Source organism: Ursus americanus, chromosome 33, assembly GCF_024610735.1.
Source record: "Ursus americanus isolate L20-20 chromosome 33, mUrsAme1.1.p, whole genome shotgun sequence".
NCBI classification, from domain to species: Eukaryota; Metazoa; Chordata; class Mammalia; order Carnivora; family Ursidae; genus Ursus; species Ursus americanus.
Window position 1 is genome coordinate 17,827,775 of NC_142159.1, and position 19,485 is coordinate 17,847,259.

The 19,485-nt window shown below is 55.7% G+C and overlaps 1 protein-coding gene across 1 annotated transcript in view; it reads right to left on the reverse strand.

Moving 5' to 3' along the window:
* Positions 1-3,684: 3,684 nt before the first annotated feature.
* IGSF21 (immunoglobin superfamily member 21) overlaps positions 3,685-19,485 on the reverse strand; it is a 234,698-nt gene continuing 218,897 nt past the window's right edge. Inside the window, exons 5-10 of the mRNA XM_087858262.1 lie at positions 17,601-17,716; positions 14,124-14,598; positions 5,747-5,832; positions 5,144-5,336; positions 4,735-4,773; positions 3,685-3,910 (exon numbers count right to left, since the gene is read on the reverse strand). Coding sequence (XP_087714388.1) covers positions 3,837-3,910; positions 4,735-4,773; positions 5,144-5,336; positions 5,747-5,832; positions 14,124-14,598; positions 17,601-17,716 — 983 coding nt within the window. The 3' untranslated portion in view covers positions 3,685-3,836. The remainder of the gene's footprint in view (positions 3,911-4,734; positions 4,774-5,143; positions 5,337-5,746; positions 5,833-14,123; positions 14,599-17,600; positions 17,717-19,485) is intronic.

Consider the following 19,485-nt stretch of genomic DNA (forward strand, 5'->3'; position numbering starts at 1 on the left):
ACCCAGGTTCGAGGGTCGGCCTGGGGCTGTCAGCTCCCCTGCAGGGGCAGAGTCCAGGGGCCCTTGGTTTTGATTTTGTTTTCCCAGCTCCGTGTACACGCGTGCATACCTACAACGTTTCTAAGGTCAGGATAGCGACTCTGAAAACCCTGGGTCCCTGGCTTGGGGTGGCACCAGAGCCCTGAGTAGGGGCCACGGTTCGCTGCTCCACATCTCCCCATGGACAAGGTGGCTGTGACTTGGGCAGGGATGCTGGTGGCGGAGGCGGGTCTCCAGTTCTGCTCCTGCTTGGCCCCCAGCCCAGCCCGGGGAGAAGCAGGAAGGGGGAATGTGTCCAGTCTGCAGAGGCAAGTAGGGCAGAGGAGCCACGTGACTCCCCCCAGGGGGTGCTGTGGGCTCAGTACCCCATGGCTGAGGAGCAGATGGTGACAAGGGACCACCCGCAGAGCTGGCACAGACCCTCTTTCACAGAAGGGGCAGCACTGGGGGGAATGTCATGTGCCTCCCCCACTTCCTGTGACCTGAGTGTTGGGGGAGGGGACCCCAGCTGTTCGCAGCTCAAGAACTCAGGCCAGAGAAGGGTGCTCCCACTCGGAGCCACCACATGAGACAGCAAATAGCAGCGCAGGGACTTCCTATTGACAAGGCCAGCTCTGAGAGTCCCAGCAGGAGGGGGTGGCCTGATACCCTGGCCCATAGGCTGGGTGGGGGATGGGAGTGGCCCCCTTGAGGCCCATCAGGGGCCTCAGGACCTGCCCGGTCATTCGGGCACAGGGACCAGTGGGCATTATGGGCAGAGGGCTGGGGAGGCTGTTGACCAGCCTGAGGGTCCTCTGCAAAGCCAGAGCACCATGGGACGGGGCCGGGATGGGGGGGGGGGGCGCCTGCGGGGGGTGCACAGGGATCAGAACTCACTTGTGGCTGGGAAGGGCAGTGGGTAGAAATGGAGCTTCTCGGGGGTCAGGAGTGCCATGGTCAAGCCCTGACCAGCAGCCATCGGCCTTTTTAAAGACAGATACACCTTAGGAGACACAAAGCAAACTTGCAGCCTTCTGCTTCCCAAAGACCTGCCCCGTGTGGCGCATGAGAGACAGCTCAGGTGCCTGGAGGGACCTGGGGCCAAACCATGAAGGTTGCAGAATTGACTTCAATGCCTTCTTCTTATCCTTTGAGGCCTGGCTGCAATGTCACCACCTCCTAGAAGCCTCCCCTGACCTTCCCCAGTGAGAACAATCTCTCACTCTTTCTCTGACCCCACTGTGCTCTCTCATATATTTATTCCAACACTTATTACATGGGACTTCAGTCCTTTCCCCCTCAATCTGTCATTCCAGATGGCCTGGGAGCTCTTCGGTGGCGTGATCTGTGTCTCCCCGCCTGGCATCAGCCCGGGCCAGGGGGATGCTCGGAGTCTGTCAAATGAGTGATGAGGCGAGCAGATAAAGAAATGAAGAATCCATCTGTCCTCTCAGGCTGGGCTCTGCCCTACACATCCCTCCTTCCCTCCCTTCAACCCCAGGTTGAACAAACCACTATTTCCAGTCTGCTCAGGGCACCGAGTCCTCAAATGCAGAGCCCAGAGCAGGTGGCCACCCCATCCCCTGTGGCACTCAGCTGGCTTTCTTCGGGTGTGTCCCCTGCCACTTTATGCAGTTTATCCACTTGCTGCTGAGATATTAATGCACTTCAGGGGTCAGTGGAGCCCAACGACCACACCGTTAATAGGGCAAAGCAATTCCAATTTCATGCCTATATGGGCTTCTCTCTATTAAGGGAACAAAGTGAGGGAACAAATCTTTTTTTTATTCCTTCTAGAAAACAGGCAAAGGCATTGTGTGACAGAGGCTTAGGTAAGATTGCTGGCAGGTAGCAGAAGGGGAGCAGGTGGCTCATGTAGAGCTTTGGGGAAGAAGGAAGTAGGATGAGGAGGCTGGTGGCCCTGTGTGGTTGTCGCCTGCTGATCCAGCCCGGATGTTTATACTGATGAACATCTGAGAGCCCCCAGCACTTGAAAATCATCTGCTTCGATGTTGCTATCCACCTGCAATATGCAGGTATGCAAATATTTATCGAATGAATGGATCACATAGGTGGCCGAAATGGCCCTAAGTCTGCCTCCTCCTCTGTGTCCGCACATTATGCAATGTGACTTTGCAGCTCTTCTCATCAAAAAGTCCAATCTAGGGGCACCTGGCTGGCTCAGTAGGTTAAGTGTCCAACTCTATTTCAGCTCAGGTGGTGATCTCAGGGTCATGGGATTGAGCCCCATGTCAGGCTCCGGGCTTGGCGTGGAGTCTGATGGAGATTCTCTCCCTCTCCCTCTGACCGTCCCCTTGTGTGTGCACTCTCTCTTTCTAATAAAATAAATAAAAATTTTAAAAGAAAGTCCAATCTATTTCTCTACCCCTTGAAGCTGGGCTGGCCTTATGACTTGCACTGGCGAACAAAATCCAGAAGAAGGGACAGGAGTGCAGGTTCCCCTGGACCACAAGAGGCCTGTGTGCTTCGGCTCTCTCTGCTCCTCTGCCCTCCGTGGGCTGGCCTGCTGGAAGATGACGGATGATATGGGGCAGGCTGAGTCCTCCAGGGGAAGGGGAGCCTTGCCCAGGCAGCCCCCAGCTGACTGCAGATGCAAAAGGGAGCCCAGTCTCGATCAGATCAACCTGGCTCAGATCAGCTGCCTAATGAAAATAACAAACAGCTGTTGTTGTCGATGGTTTGGGGATGCTTGTTATGCAGCAGCCCTGTGGCAACTGAGAACCGCTACCAGAGCCACACGCCAGTGTTCCTAACAAACCTGCAGCAGCATTCGTCATGCTCCTTGACCTGCGGCACCTGCTTCATAAACATTGGTTGAATGAATTAATGTACTTTGGGAAGGCCTGATGTAACTACTTGTTTTTCCCTGCAGGATGTAGTCAATTGTCCTACCTCTGAGCTTTTGCTCATTCCGTTCCCTCTGTCTACAACATTCTCCTCCATTCTCTGCCTGGCCAACCTCTCCTTTTGCTTCTGGCATCTGTTCTCTTTGGTTTCCTCTGACCCGCCTCTGCTGCCCCAGCGGAATGAGTCTCTCCCAGCTCCGTGCTCCAGAGCCCTCGGGAGGTGCCGAACACTCATCGCACGGACTCACCTTGGTTAGTTGGGTTAACGTTCTCCCCCCACTGGACCGTGAGCCCCTTTAGGGCAAGACCACGTCTTGCTCATCCCTGCATCCTGGATGCCTAGCACAGGGCCTCGCCCGTGGCAGGCCTTGGAGAGGTGCTGATCCATTCATTCCTTCACTCTCTCACTCACTCGCTCGCTCGCTGTTCAGCACCCGCCACGTGCCCCCTGGATCAGTGGAACCACTTCACCCCGAACACAAACATAGTCATAATGCGTGTTGCTGCACACCGCTGAGGTCTGGGGTGGTGAGTCATGCCGCACTGTTGCGGGAATGGCTGACTGTTACGCTTGGCCTCAAGGAGCCTTGCGTTTCCCGAGAGCGTCCGGCCACTTCCCGCGTCCGGTGGCTGGGGCGGGGGTGAGGCATCGAGGGGCAGCTCCGCTCCTCTTCCTGGGAGGAGCACATCTTGCGTGTCCTCTGTCACCCCCTCCCCACGGCCCGTCCCGACCCTGGGCACCAGGGGGTGCCTGCAGCTGCTACGGGATAAATGAAGAATTCAGAGCCACAGACGAAGGTGGGGAAAATTGTTCTGTTTTAATTAAACTGAGAAGCCAAGACACAGACAGAAAGAGACTAAGAACAGACTGGAAATAGTTTAGAAAAGAAATGAAAACCGATCGCAGAGATGTCAGTGCTGGGCGGAGCGGCGGGAGCAGCGGCCGAGCCTTCACGTCAGCTCCAGGACCACTGTTAGGGCGAGCACGAGGGTGAGCCGGATGCCAGGAGGGCCAGAAGCGGAACCTGCACCGGGCGGCAGGGAGCGGGTCAGGGGCAGGGTCAAGGGCAGGGGCAGGGGCAGGGCCAGGGCCGCCGACCCTGATGGGCGTGGCAGGGTGCAGATCCCGGAATGGGAGAGCTTCAAAGGCCTCCCCCAAAGTCTGGGTTCAGCAACAGGATGCACTGGGTTCAAATCCCAGCTCTGCCACCTATCCCACCAAAGTGGGTGTGACCCCTTCCCTGTCCCAGGCCTGATGGGCTGGGCCTGCTGGCCATGGGACCATCCAGTAGGGACCAGGTGCGGGGGCCTCCACTGTGAAATGTGCGATTGGCTCAGGGGGAGGAGGGGGGCTGGTGGGCTAGGGAGCAGGGTCTGGGTCCCATGGGGGTGGTGCTCAGGTGGGGTGGCAGCTCAGGGAGGGCAGTATCAACGTCTCCAGCCGAAGCACCTGACCGCACTCCCCGCCGCCCTGTGGAGTGGTCCAGAGCCCCGGGGGGCACAACCGTACGGTCAATGCCGGACACATCCTCTTGGGGTCAGGGCACTGGATTCTCTGAGCTAAGAGAACTAGAGCCGTTGCGGATAATGGTGGTGGGGCGGGGAGGGGCACACTAGGTCCCTGGAAATCCTCCACTGGCTGGTTTGGGGTGCCGAGTCCCCCCTTTATTGCCTCAGCACTCACTCCTGACCACCTCTGACCCAGACTGCTGAACTAGAGGACAGTTGCCTGCCTGACGCTCAAGGGAAAGGCGAGGATATACGAAGGGGCGGCTGCAGGGACCAGGGCGTCCTGGAGCCTTGCAAATCACTCGCTTTTAGGCAAGGAGCTCTGAGAGTGAAGACTTACCATTGGAGTCCTCTGTTCCTCTTGCAATATTTGGGTTTTCTGTTGGAAAGAGCAGAAAGAGCACCAAATGGGGGCGGCATTCAGAACTCCCCTGTACCCAGCCCCTGCCAGGTGGTATCGTGCCCGTGCTCTCAGTACTGCTGAAAGCCTCTGTGGATGGGTAACGTTAGCCCCATTTTACAGATGCAGAAACTGAGGGAGGTTAAGTAGCTTGCCCGCAGCTGCCCAGCTATGAAGTGGCGGGTCTGGGATTTGAACCCCAAGCTCTCTGGTTCTCAGCACTGAACTCCAGGGCTTCACATACGGCAAATTTAGGGGACCCAGGCCCTTGATGCTCCCTCCTCCCTGGGACAGCTCCGGCCAGGGCCTTCCCTGGCCGTCCTTCCAATCCCCAGTCGGGGCGGCGTACCAAATACGATGAGCCGGGTGTGAGTGTCGGTGGAGCCCAGGGGGTTCTGGGCCGTACAGCGGTACATGGAGCCGTTGAGCTCAGCGGGAACCCTCTCCAGCACCAGCTCCTTCCCATCGAACTCGGTGCTTCCATCCAGGAGGCGGCTTCCGACCCGCGTCCATGTGAACATGGGCTCCGGAAAGACTTCATTCTGTGTGGGTCAGGGCAGGGGGGGAGGCGGGTCACAGGAGGGACCCATCAGCCAGAGCAGGCAGGGCTCAGAGGCCTGGCGCCGCCAGGGCTGGAAACACAAGGCCATCCGATGGGTTGGGAGTGGCTGCCCCGGAACCCCAGGAAGAGTAGGACCCTAGGACTCGACAGGACGTCAAGGTCCACGAGCTGTGTCTGTGCTGCATTCTGGACGGGAGAGCAAAAATGCGTGCACATCTTGCCATTCCTCGTCAAAGCCAATTCTGCCCCACAGACCAGGAGACTGAGGCCCGCCGGCCGAGCTGGAGGTCAAGGGAAGGGTCTCAGAGCACGCTGCCTGGGACGCCATGGCCCCCACTGGGGCCCCTACCACCTCCCAACTCCCTTCCTGTTGCTCCGGGAGAGGCCAACCTGAAATCCATGGACCAGAATCCTCACTGTGTCCCCGACTCGGGCTCTGCTGGGCGTCATCATGATTTTGGGTCCTTTGGGGGCAACTGTAAGGAGAGGAAGGCCAGGTCAGAGAGGTGTATGTAGGTACAGGGAAGGGGAGACTAAGCAAGGAAAGGAGGTGCAGGAGAAAATAGAAGCGAAAGTTCCAGTCCCGCGGTGGGCATCCCTGGGATCAGCTCCCTCTGAGCCAGGAGCTGCGAGGATGCCCGTGCATTCGTTCACGCCTGCGTTCATTCATACCCAGTCCCTGAGCCCCTGCAATCAGTCAGAGCCTAAGAGCTGGGCATTCCTGGTGCCCAGCCCACGATGGCTGCCCTTGCGGGGTTCACTCTCAGTGAGGATGAAAGACACGCACAGGCCAGTGTGACCAGGGTCAAGGCAGAGAAGTCCAGTGACAGTGGAGTCAAGGGATGCCCCAGAAGAAGTCTGCCCCAGAAACGACTCTGCTGTGAATGCGGCGGGGGGGGCGGGGAGCCTGTTTCCGTAGCCGTGACTGCTTGAGGCACCCCAAACTCCCACCTGCACTAAACCCTCTACTGTTAACCATCGCCTTCACAGCTGGGTTAACTCGGCCCAGAGAGGGGCGGTGACTTACCAAAGGTCACGCAGGGAGGAGGAGCCGGGACAGAACTCAGCTCTCCTCCCCTCTGCTCCAGGGCTCCTTCTATTAGGTAACGTGCCCAGTGGGGTTTTCTGGAATCCCTAGATTGGAGGCGGCAGGGGAGGGGGGAGGTAGACAGGTGTGGAGGGACCATCTCCTTCCGTGGGCCTTTGTCCTCCCTGCCCCTTTTCCTCACATTCTTGTGTCGCTCCTTTCAAGGCCCCTTATAGCTTGAGCTTGGGGGACACGATGCCTGGGGCCTTCCTATCTGGTGCACGAGAGAACAGCGGGGCTGGGAGAGTCGCCGGGACCTCTGAGCCTGTCCCCTCAGGCTCAGACTGGGACACCGGGGCGCCCAGGTAGCAAAGGGGCCTATCTGAGGTCACCCACGGAGCTAATTTCCCATGTTTACTGAGGCTCTTTTCCCCAGATCAGGCATCCAGTCGTTCAACAGGTCCTTCCTGAGCCGCTCCCATGCCCGACTCAGGGCGGCGCTGGGGGCACCTGCCGCCCGGGGCTCACGCTTCAGTAGGGCAGCCGTTCCGGGCGCAAACAAGGGCGTAGACCGGAGGCCATGAGAACGTTAGGGATCCGCAGTCACACCGAGGGTGAGTGGTGGCCTGAGTCTCTTCCCAGGAGCTGACATTTTAGCTGAGACATGAAACTCATATGGAGGGTTCCAGGGGGAGCGAACAGCCAGACCTAGGGCCAAGGCCACAGGTCAGGGGCTGTGGGGGAGGGGCTTCCCGGGCTGGATGACAGCCTCAGGGTTTTGAGCAGGGGGCCATCTCTGTGAACGTCTTCCATGGAGGAAGCAGGAGAAAAGCTTTGTCCCAGGCCCTGGGGCTGGCCTGGGGGAAGCCCCCCTGCCCCGGCCTTGCCTCCTCCCCAGCTTCTCCTTCCCACTCGGTTCTCCCAGCAGAAATCAGAGCAGCCCGCAGATGTGGTTGGTCTCCCCGGCACTGCCGAGTTCATTCTCTGAGAACGAAACTAAAGGACTATTAATTAAACCACGAGCCAGGCGTCTGAAGTGCCACATGGGGCCGCAGGAAGCATGGGTGGGAAGAGGGGGAGTGCAAGGAGGGCTTCGGCTGCTGCCTCTGCCAGCCGCCAGCCGCCAGCGGGCGGGGAGAAAGAAGCCCTGGCCCAGGACGCCCAGGGCCGGTTCTGGTCTAGCGCGCGTGCCCTTGGGCCAGTCACTTCACCTGCTTTCCGCGGGTGCACAACGGCAACAAGGAGAGCAGCCGCTGCCCACCCCCGCCCCCTCCACTATGCTGGCCGTGAGGGAGGTGGTGGGTCGCAGGGCTAACAGTTGCCGAGAGCCTACTTGTACATCACCTCATGTGACTTCCCAGGCTTCTGGATTGTTCCTGGCAGGGTCTGGGGCAGGGGGAGCCAAGAAGCTTCCTCTCCGTCTTTATTAACCCTCAGGGGCTGCGAAGCCTGACCACAGGTGGGAAATGGGGGCAGGGCAGTGGGGGCCCTGGGTTCTTTTGTCTGCTCTTTGTGTCCCGCTGGGATGGCACTGTCCCGCTGCAGCCAGCAGAGGGCGCACGAGGGCACCCCCGCTGAGAGAAGTGTGAACCCCTTTTCTGTCCAAGTCAGATTACTCAGTGCCCCGTGTGCCAGAGGCCCCACCTGATCCTTCAGGCCCAGGCCGTGACTGAGGGGAGAGGGAGCCTAACATGCACGAGAACCCATTTTCAGCCTATCACCCACCCTGGTGCTTATGAGGCTGGGTACCACGAAACCCATTTTGCAGGTCGTAAACCTGGCCCTCAGGAGGGTCGTGGCTTGCCAGAGGTCACACGGCGTGGAGGTGGCAGGAGCAGGGTTTGGTGGCACACAGATCTTCAGGGGGAGGCCCGGCAGCTGGGGGCGGTGGGGAGGAAGGGGAGAGCGGGAGGCTGTCTTCCCTTGGGCAGCCAGACTCCCTCCCTGGCTTTCTGAGCTGCCTGTTCCCAAGGACTCCTAAGTGGAGCTGACCCTGAGGGACAGTGGGGAGCAGGCGAGGGGTCTGTTCTGCCCTCACTCTGAGCTCCAGCCCGGCAGATGCTGACCTGCCAGCGCCCTTGCGGCAGATGGGCCTCGGCATCCCCCCTCACTGCCCATCGGATGTTGCTTCCGCAAGCCAGGCCCGCTACTGTCACCCTCCCTGCTCCCACCCCCACCCCACCCCCACCCTGAGAGCCACCAGAAGCTCCTGGAAGTTGGATCTTGCCCCCCCTCCCCTTGCCTGCTCCTAAAACACAGCACTGAGAGTGCCCAAAAGGAATGTTCTCAGCCCCTGGACTTCTCTGCTCTCCACTCCTGGGGACACAGAAAGAGCGGGGGTCCAGAGACGCAGGGTTGGGGCCTGGCCTTCTGCTCTCTGACGGCCTGACTTGGATGTGCCAGCTCAAATTGTTGGGCCTCAGTCTCCTTACCTGTAAGTGCGGAGAATGGGTTACTACACTATTTGAGCAGTTGCTCTGAAAATAATAATGGGGAGCAGACAGGAGGCTAGCATATGAAATGGAAAGGGGTGTGCATCTGCCCGGGGTTATAGAAGCTGCCCTCCACACCTCTCCTGTGCATTCTGCTGCAACAGAACAGCCTTGTGAAATCTTATGGAAATGTCCCTCTAGGCTTTTCCAGGAATTCTGGGTGTTTACTAAAACAACCATTCAGCCACCCACCCTCTCACCCATCCATCCATCCATCCATCCATCCATCCATCCATCCATCCACCCACCCACCCACTCATCCATCCATCCACCCACCCACTCACCCATCCATCCATCCATCCACTCATCCATCCATCCACCCACCCACCCACTCATGCATCCATCCATCCCCCACCCACTCATGCATCCATCCATCCCCCACCCACTTATCCATCCATCCCCCACCCACTTATCCATCCATCCACCCACCTACCCACTCATCCATCCATCCACCCCCCACCCACTCGTCCATCCATCTACCCACCCATCCATCCATCTATCCACCCATATAGCCATCCATTCATCCGTCATCCACCTATTCACCCACCTACTTATCCATCCAAATATCTACCCACTCATCCATGCACCCACCCACCCATCCATTCATCATCCATCTATCCATCCACCCATCCATCCACCTACCCACTCATCCATCCATCCATCCATCCATCCATCCATCCATCCATCCACCCATATAGCCATCCATTCATTCATCATCCATCTATTCACCCACCTACTCATCCATCCATCCATCCGGATATCTACCCACTCATCCATGCACCCATCCATCCATTCATCATCCATCTATCCATCCACCTATCCATTCACCTACCCACTCATCCATCCATCCATCCATCCATCCATCCATCCATCCATCCATCCACCCACTTACCTACACTCATCCATTTATTATCCATCTATCCATCCACCCACCCTCTCATCCATTCATTTCATCATATCATTCATTCATCCACCCATCTAACCATTTTCCATCCATCCATCCATCCATCCATCCATCCATCCATCCATCACAAACCTATCCATAAAGCTACTATTCCACTCACCCATGCATTCATTCATCTGCTCTATACATGTGGTTCTTTATTGTACACTTAATCTGTGTCAATTACTATGCAGGGCAATGTAGGGGATACAATGATGAATAATAACAGTAGCTTATATTTACTGAGTACTTACTCTGTCACTATGCTAAGCACTTTATATTTATTTGCCTTATTTAATATCTTAACAACAGCCCAGAAAAGTGTGAATTAATTATTAAACAGGTGCTTACTAAGTAACACGATAGGGATTGTTCTGAGCCTTGCACCCTGTGAACAAGGCAGGAAGAGACCCTGCCCACACAGACTTTAAATTCCAGTGGGGGATCCAGAGAATAAAAAAACACATAATATACCTGTAGGTTGAGATAAATGCAATAGCAGAAAATAAAGCTAGTCAAGGAGTTGATGGGGCCAGGAAGAAGAGGCTATTTGAGATACGGTGTTCAAGGAAAGCCCCTCAGAGCAGAGGGCTTGAGACTATCTGGGGCAAGATTATTCTAGGTGGAAAGGAAATCCAGTGCAAAGTCACAGAGGTGGGCCCGAGCTGGGCGTATTCACAGAAGAGTGAAGAGGACCCTGTGGCTGGAACAGATGGAACAGAGGGGAGTGATGGGTGAACACCGCTGAGATTTGGTTATTTGGTTTTAAATCTATGGCAGTGTTACAGGGAAATGCACTCTTCTTAAGAACACAGTGTGATGAATCCTAATGTGAACACCTATGTAACCAATATCCCAAACCCTAGAACATTCCCATCTCTCTGGAAGGTTCCTTCATGCCTCCTTCCATCCTCCATAGGTAAACACTGTTCTGACTTCTATCACCAGAGATTTTATGTTCTAGAAATTTATTACATAAATGGAATCATGCAATATGTACTTTGCTGTCTGGCTTGTCTCACTCGGGATAATGTTTTTGGGTTCTGTCCCCATTGTTGCGCATAACGGGGGTTCATTTCTCAACGAGAAGCAGTTCATGGTACAAATATACCACAGATTTGTTCACCCATCTTCCTAATTATGGACATTTGGTTTACTTCTAGTTTTTATGGTTGTTATTGTGATGAATAAAGCAACTACAAACATTCATGTCCACATCTTTGGGGCCCTACGTTTCCATTTTTCTTGGGTAAACACTTAGGAGTGAAACTATTGGGTCATAAAGTGGGGGTGTTTTTATCTTGGTGAGCAACTGCTAAGAGTCCACTCCCAGCAGCGACGCGTGAAGGTTCTGGCTGTTCTGCGTCCTGGTCGGCATTTGGTGTCACCGGTTTTTTCAACACTAGCCGTTCTAGTCGCTGTGAAAGGGCATGTCTCACGGAGGCCTTAGCCTTCATTGTCCTGGTGATTAATGATATTATACACCTTTTAATATGCTTATTGGCCCTTTGTATGTGTTCTTTTTTTTTTTTTAATTGAGTTGTCTTGTCATTACTGATCTGTACTAGTTCTTTATATGTTCTGGATACAAGTCCTTTGTCATATTATCTGTCTTGAGAGTATTTTCTCTCCGCCTGCAATTTGCCTTTTCATGTTCCTAAAGGCGTCTTTTTATGAGCAGAAGCTCTGAATTTCGATTCAGGCTAATTTACCCATTTTCAATTTTTCACTGGGTGCCTTCTGTGACCTGTTAAAGAAATCCTTTCTTACCTCAACGTCACAAAGCGATATTCCCATGTTTTGCTTTAAAAGCTTTGTGTTGTTGGGTTTCACCTTTAGGCCTGTGATTCATCTCCCATTTTATTCTTGTGTGTATGCGAGGTAGGGGACTGGGGTCATTTTGTCCTTAAGCCTCTCCGGTTGTTCAGGGCTGTCTGTTAAAAAGACTTCTCTTTCCCCATTCAACAGCCTGGGGGCCTTCGTCCAAAATCAACGGACTCTCTCTACGTGGGTCTATTTCTGGACTCTATTCTGTTCTATCAATCTGTCTACCATTGGAGGGTCTGGGGTGGGTGTGTGTCTGTGTCATGATCTGATTTAGATTTTAAGTGGATCAATCAGGACAAAGAACAGGGAAGGACAAGAGTGGGAGCAGAAAGACCGGTCTAGGGCCTATTGTAAGAATCCGAACGGGGACGGCGCTTGGGTTGGGTGGTCGGAGAGGAAACCGTGAGCAGCGGCAGACATGGGACAGATTCTAAGGTGGGGCTGCCAAGGCCTGATGCTGGCTTGGACATGGGGGTAAGAGAAAAGAGCAGGAAAAGCGGGTCACTCCAAGGGTTCTGGCTCCATGGATGGGAAGAGTGTAGTTGCCACCTACTGAGATGGGTTGTGGGACCACCAGGCATGTCTTCTTGTGGGGAGTGCCGTCGGAGCTGGGAAGGACATCCCGGCAGGGATCACAGGGAGGCATGCTCTGATTTTGTCGGTGTGACCTTCCAAGTCCCAATCAGATGGTTGGATTCTGTGCCCCGAGGTCATCTCCCCGCCCCTGCCGCTGCTCCCCACCATGGCCAGAGTGCAGCGGGCCCTCCTCTCCCTGGGACCTCTCCAGCTCATAGCTCTCTGCACGGGTTACGCCTACTGGCTCCGAGTGTCCTCACCACAGCCCAGGAGGTGGGCAGGAGAGCACAGCAGTGACGAATGTGGGCCCAGGGTCAGACCTGGCTGGGTGACCAAAGGGGAGGTACTGCAAGGCTGGCTCCCCTCACTTATGACATGGGAATGGGGACAACATCTCTTACTGCCCCAGAGGCTCACTGCACAGGTGCAAGGAGAGCTTGAGAGGAAATCATCTGCATAGAGCCTGGCTCCTGGCATTTATGAGGTCCCAATTATTCGCTCCATTCCAGAGGCCAGAAAACCAAGCAGGTGTTGGTGGTATAGTGGGAAGCATAGCTGCCTTCCAACAGGCCAGAAAACCGACGCTCAGGGACCTGAGGTCAGAGGTCACACCAACAGACAGCAGTCAAGGGTGGATGGGAAGCCCTGGGGGCTCTACTCATCCACCCAATTTGGTCCCTGCACCTTGTTGGCCCTGCTGTGTCCCCCACTCTCCACTTCCCTGGGGTGAACACACATGCCTGTGCATGCCCACTGCCCTTGCTCTGATGATGGGGGGTGCGGTGCCCGCCAACATGGCTCCAGTCAAGGGAACCAGCTGGGATCAGGGACAGGGCAGGCAAGTGCTTTAATCTGGCTTGGGGTGCAGGTGGGAAGGGGGCGGGGCAGGCCCATGGCAGCACCCCTTCGTCACCGTCACGGTCACTGAGGTGTGAGATGTGAACTGTAAGCTCACCCCTCCAGCTGCTCTGAAGTCCTCGTCTGGTCTTTCTTGCTCTCGGTGGGGGTGGGGCAGGGCACCATCCCAGGGAAGCCAATGCCTGGGCAAAGGGGCCGGAGACAGCTTTCCTGGGGAATGCGGCTCCATGAAGGGTAGAGGCCGCTCAGCTTCCCAGCCTGGAGCAGATTGTATCTTGAGGACCGGGAGGTTCAAATTCGAGAAAGAACAGTGGAAAGCTCCGAGGGTCCAGAGAGAGCGGTAGGGGTGGGCTCTGGGTTGACAAGGTCCCAGCACCTAGCACCGGGCCTGGCTGTAGGGACTGCTTGTGAAGTCTCTATGGGATGACAAGCGAACAGTGCTCAGGGGGCAGTGGCCCACGACAGCAGATGCATGAGCACAGTGAGGCTCAGAGCGAGATTCCGGGCCATGCTGCCCACCTCTGAATCCTTGTCTGCTTAGCTTAAGCAATTACTGGTTCCACAAACTTCTCTGACTCTCCGTATTCTTATCCCAACTGACCAAACTCCCCTGACCTCTTGCGTTCCTGACCCTGTCCAGCGAACTCCCCCAACATCCCCCCCGTTGACCCCCCATGTTCCCCAATCCAGCTCAGCAAGCTTTCTAAAGAACCTCGGCTCTGGGGGCGCCTGGGGGGCTCCGTCGGTGAAGCATCTGCCGTCGGCTCAGGTCATGATCCCAGGGTCGTGGGATCGAGCCCCGCGATGGGCTCCCTGCTCAGCGGGAAGCCTGCTTCTCTCTGTCCCTCTGTGATCTCTCTCACTCATGCTCTCTCTCAAATAAATACATACAAGATCTTAAACCCCAGCTCTGATCTCGGGGCCTGAGGCCCATTTGCTCCATCTTCTTCCCATGTCCTGTCAGCAACCCAAGGACCCCGCGCCCAGGCTCCCGCCACCGAGCTCCGCAGGGGCGCCTGCAGCACGGCACCCACCAAGTCTTACCCAGCGTGACCTCTGCCTGCATGGGCATCGACAGCGCTGGGTGCTTGACCTCACAGCTGAAGAGGGCCTCATTGTCGATCTGGGGGTTCAGCGTCCAGGTGAGCAGGGCGCGCACCTCCACGGTGCCGTCACTGCTGGGGGCGTGGCTGTGGCGCAGGAAGTAGATGGGCTCGTTGCTGTGGACCCAGCGCGGGAACTCGCGGCTCACCACCGTCTCTGGGACGTTCTCGGTGGTGGGCTGGAAGAGGATGCTGGGGTCCGGGGTCAGGCTGCGGGCGGGGCGCTCTGTGTAGGGACGCCCGCCCCGGTTCTCGGCGTCCAGCAGGGACAGTGACCTCTGCATCTTGGTGTCGTCCAGGTCACGGTGCAGGAGGCTGCGGAAGGGCCTGCTGTCCTGGAGGGGGCCGGAGCTTGCAACCGGCGGCTCGGACAGGGGCACTGCCTGGATGGGTTCCCCATCGCGTTTGAAATAAACCTGAATTGCAAGGAGGGTATGGTAGAGATTTTGTGGGAATGACCTCAACCTTCCCATGGCATCTGGGAGGGCCCGGCCACAGAATGCCAGTTCTTCCGGGGGTCTCCCCCTCCTTCCAGATGGACTCCCCCTCCTTCCTTTCCCTCCAGCACCCCCAGTGCGAAGTCAGCTCGGGTCCACGGGGACACACAGCACCTAGCAGCAGAGGCTGAGCCCGTCTCCGTCTTTTCCAGCAGGTGAGCCTCTCTGAGCCCCAGTTTCCTTGCTTATAAAGGGGAATAAGAGCACCTACTTATCGGTCAGGGCTGTTGGATACTTAAATGACACGGTGTCCCGAAACAGGGGCCCGCAGCAGCCACCTGGGCTCCGAGGGCCTGCCCGTGCCAACCTGGGGACGACCCGTGGAAGAGGGAGAAGGTGGGTGGGCACCGGAGAGTCAGTGAGCCTTCGGAAGAAGAATGAAGAGGAAAGGATCTCCGTGTGGGGGCCGATTTGGAGGTCTGCAACCGGAAGGAAGGAAACAGGTGTGTGTGGGCGGGAGCGAGGTGCGGGGATGAGGCGAAAGCAGGCGTCTGCTCGATTTCTCTGCTAATGGGAATTCAAGTTCTGAGAGGCGGCATTTAATTTAATTTGCTGTCTTTTTATTTTGGTACATGCACCCAGAGGCCTGTGGGGATTGGGTGTATTTTTTAAATAAATCAGATAAATAAATCGATGGGAGACAGGGAGAGAGGAGGGCAGGAAGCAGCTTTCTGGGGATGCTGGTGCAGGGGAGGGGAGGGAGGAGGACGCTGAGGAGGAGAGGAGGGGGGCTGAGGTGAGGGGGGAGGGAGGGGAGCCTTGGTAGAGGGGGGAGGGAGAAGTGGGGACTAGGGGTGAGGAGGGAGGGAGAAGTGGGGGACTGTGGCTGAGGGGAGAGGGAGGGGGGCTGTGGGCAAGGCGGGAGGGAGGGGTGGGGGTGGGAGAGGAGGAGGGGGACGAAATGTGGGACAGGGAGAATCTGTCAGAGTTTATAGCTCCAATGAAGAATCTCATATGCACATAACAACCTGCTTCGGATTTTTCTTTCTTTCTTTTTTTGAAAAGTGCTTCAAAAGCAGGTTTGTAATTTATACCAAGGAATTCTTTTAAGTTCTGACGTCCCAGGCAAATGTAAGATGTCTGGAATGTGGGAAATTAAGGACCGTGTGTGTGTGTGTGTGTGTGTGTGTGTGTGTGTGTTGAGATGTCTTTTACATCTATATCTATATTCAACTACATAGATACGTGAAATTGAGTATTTTATTGCCCTATCTTAAAGGCAGGAGCAGGCAGCGGCTGGGGGTGGGGAGTCTTCCCGCAGCCCCAGGGCTGTAAGAAAGCTTTGCATCCTCTGGAAAAGAAGTTGTTCTTTGGAGAAAAAGACCAGCTTGTCTGATTAGAGGGAGGCCAGACCTCTTTTGGGTTCCAAAGGGGGAAACTCAGGGACCATATCCTGCTCTCACCAATCGCTGGGTTTGAAACTGCCTTTTTATCTGTCTCCTTGGAACGACAAGGTGGAGGTAGTTGGGCCTCACCAAAGGCTTGTCTCTGCACCCCTGCATACTGCCCCACCTGTGCCTGTGTGCGCCTGCCTATTTCCCTGTATTGGGTCTCTCTGCACCTGTTTACTGCCCTGCCCTGAGAAGCTGGGTCTATCTGGGCCTAGGTCCTGGGGTGAAGTTGGCTGGGTCCCCAGGTCACCCCACTGCATCATGCCTGTGAGACAGTCTAGGTCTAGAATGCCTCGTCTCCCTACCTGGAACTCTAAATGCTACCCATCCTCCACTCCAGCCCCTAATCCTAGTGATGTATGAAACTCGGAGGGGCAAGAGTTTTATACTATTCTCTTGGAGGAGGCCTGGAAAGCATGTAGCCCATGGTTTCCCAATATGGGTTCAGGGAACCCTAACGGTTCCATACAGATGCTTCTGGGTCAATAAGGGCAACTTTCCCTTCCTTCACTTTCAAATGTTTTATACGTAAGGCTTTATGTGTTTCATTGAGACCAAACAGGTCCTGTTGCATCTAAAAGAAGCTCAAAATTTTGGGGTGCCTGGGTGACTCAGTCTGCTGACCATCTGACTCTTGATTTCGGCTCAGGTCAAGATCTCAGGGTCTTGAGATCAAGCTCCGTGTCGGGCTCTGCTCTCAGCAGGGAGTCTGCTTGGGATTCTCTCTCTCCCTCTCCCTCTGCCCTGCCCCACCCCCTACGCTCATGCTCTCAACCTCTCTCTCTCAAATAAATAAATAAATTTTTTTTCAAAAGCTGAAAATTTTAATATTGTCCACTCCCTAACCCTCCTTGCAGAACCTGAGGAGCAGAGGGGAATCTTTCTGCTCAAAATCATTCGGTACGTGTGGCAGGGCAAGGGCTAGAACCCAGTCTTCCAGCCTAGTGTCCCCACTCCGCGAAGCGACCATGACAATAACTTGTGAACTGGGCTGACAGACCTCGAAGCAGTTAGGTTGAGTCTGATACAGAGTTGGCCCAAACAGGGATTCTCTCTCTTTCTCTATCCTTTCTCCCTTCCCTCCCTCCACAGTGGACTTGGAGCTGGAGGCCATGAACTTGAGTCCCACGTCTATCAAGAACGCTGTGGGTGAATCTGGACACGTCCCTTCCCCTCTCTGCATCTCCTTTGTCTCCCTCCTGCTCAGTAACTGGGCAGGAGTGTGCTCGATGCTGGGCTCCCCTAAAGACCCACTGTGCAGTTCGGGGACTGCAGGGTCCAGAAGAAATGGGGCTGTCTGTGCTGGGATCTGGGGAGCAAGGCAGACACATGGACACTTGGTGGGGGGGTCAGATGAGCGGATGAGGTCAGACCAGGGTGGATGGCGCAGAAGTTAACTTATGGAGGCCACACCCTCTCTCCTTGATTCTGCAAAGTGGGCACCGTGGTGACCCCTGCAGCTGGACAAGCCACAGAGAAGGGTGGTCCGGCAGGGGCTGAGGAGGGACTGGGCACTCCAGCGGTACTCACCATGGGCGCTGGTTTCCCTCCAGACACGATGCAGACCAGCGTGAAGTTCTGGGCTTGGTAGCGGCTGAAGGGGGCTGGCATGTCCGCGGCCACCACTTCGATGGAGGTGGGGGGAGCTACCAAGAGGGAAGCAAGACAGCGAGACAGAGGTTTAATGGAAGACTTGGGAAGAGTTCACTTACCACCTACGATGGGCCAAGTCCCATGCCAGGTGCTGGGAGCAGGAAGGGGAGGAAGTTGCTCGATTCCAGGCAGAGCCACCGGCATCAACTATAGTGAGAACGATGTCCCAGCTGGGCACACAGACAAGGGCTCTGCCTCATGGGGCTTACAGCCTGCTGGCGAAGGTGAGTATGGATGGAAACCACACAGTTAAAGGTGCAAAGTGCATCTGATACTGGGAGGTATAACTGTCCAAGCCTGAGGAAGTGACCCTGTGCTGTGACCTGAGGAAGCAAGAGCAGCTGGAGGGCAAGTGTGGCAGGTGGAGAGAACAGCACATGCAAAGGTCTGCAGCATGTCAGCCCAGGGCAGGGGGTGGGGGGAGGCAGGCCGGGGTGGGGGGGCAATGCAAGGAGCTGGGGATCAGGGGATGTGGTGCCCAGGAGATGTGCAGGGTACGGAACAGAGCAGCTGATGGTCGGTTAGCACTTGCAGTGGTGTGCTGGGGCCAGGTCCTACCAGCTCATGAGACCCAAATGTGCCATTTTCAGGACTGTTGTCAAGCAGTTGTTGAACTGCTGGTAGCCTGAAATCGGTCACAGCAGGTGTCTTTATACCACGGAAATTGGCCGCCACTATAAATCAGGGCTATTTCTGTGTTTCCTTCTTCTGCCCCCGCTCCCAGAAAGAAGGTTTCCCAGCACACCACTGGTTATGAGTTTCCTACTTTGTCCTGAGAGCAGTGGGAAACCATTGAAGGGTTTTAGGCAGGGGCAGCAACATGATCTGAGTTGCATTTTGGAGACTGAAACACAGAGTGTGACTCAGGCTAGACAGGATGAGGGTAGCAGAGAGAGTAGATGATTTTGAGAGGCATTTAGGGCCAAGAGCTGCTTCTTTCCTTTCTTTCTGGAAGTTGGCTTATTTGGGCTGGTCCCGCCTCCCACCGGCTCTGCTCCGCTCACTGGCCACCACTGGCCAGTGTGACAAAGCCAGAGCTCCTGGGCACTGTGGGGTGTTGGAAAAGACACAGATGGAGCCATCGGGAACTCCTGGGTCCAAATCCCAGCCACGTCACCACACCTTCCTGACCTTGGGCAAGTTACCAAAACCGTGAGCCTCAGTTCCCCAATTGTCAAACTGGGCAGCCGTATGTGAAGGATGGGCCAGGTACTGGATGTGAAAGAGCTCAGTGTACTGCAGGGATCTACTATTCTTTTGAGGCCCACTATAATTTCCCCAGCCCCCTGTGTTCAGCCAGGACAGGAGCCAGAATCTGAGAACTTCACTTGGGAAAGACTGTCCCTTTTGACTTATCCAGTCTTGGGTCCAGTGTGGTGGGGGAGGCGGAGAGAGTGAATTGCTGTGGGTCTTTCCTTCCTGCAGGGGGTTTTCGCTCTAGTTAAGTTTAATTAAGATCGACAAACATTTCCTGACGCCCACTCGGGGCTGGGCATGGCGCCAGGTGCCCACTGTAGGCGCCCAGAGATGAAACACAGCGATGAGAAGCCCACAGGCTGGAGTTGGGGGCGGGGGGAGGGTGACAGCTGCCTGGCAACTCTATTTTAAGGTCTAGTGAAACGAAGGCAGGTATGAGCCATTCATTCATTTAGGCAGCCGCCACGTGCTGTGCTATTGGCAAGGGAAGCGGAATGAACAGGAAACAATGGGAGAACAATAGATGCAGAATTGTAATTAAGTGTAAGATTGTAGGAAACAGATG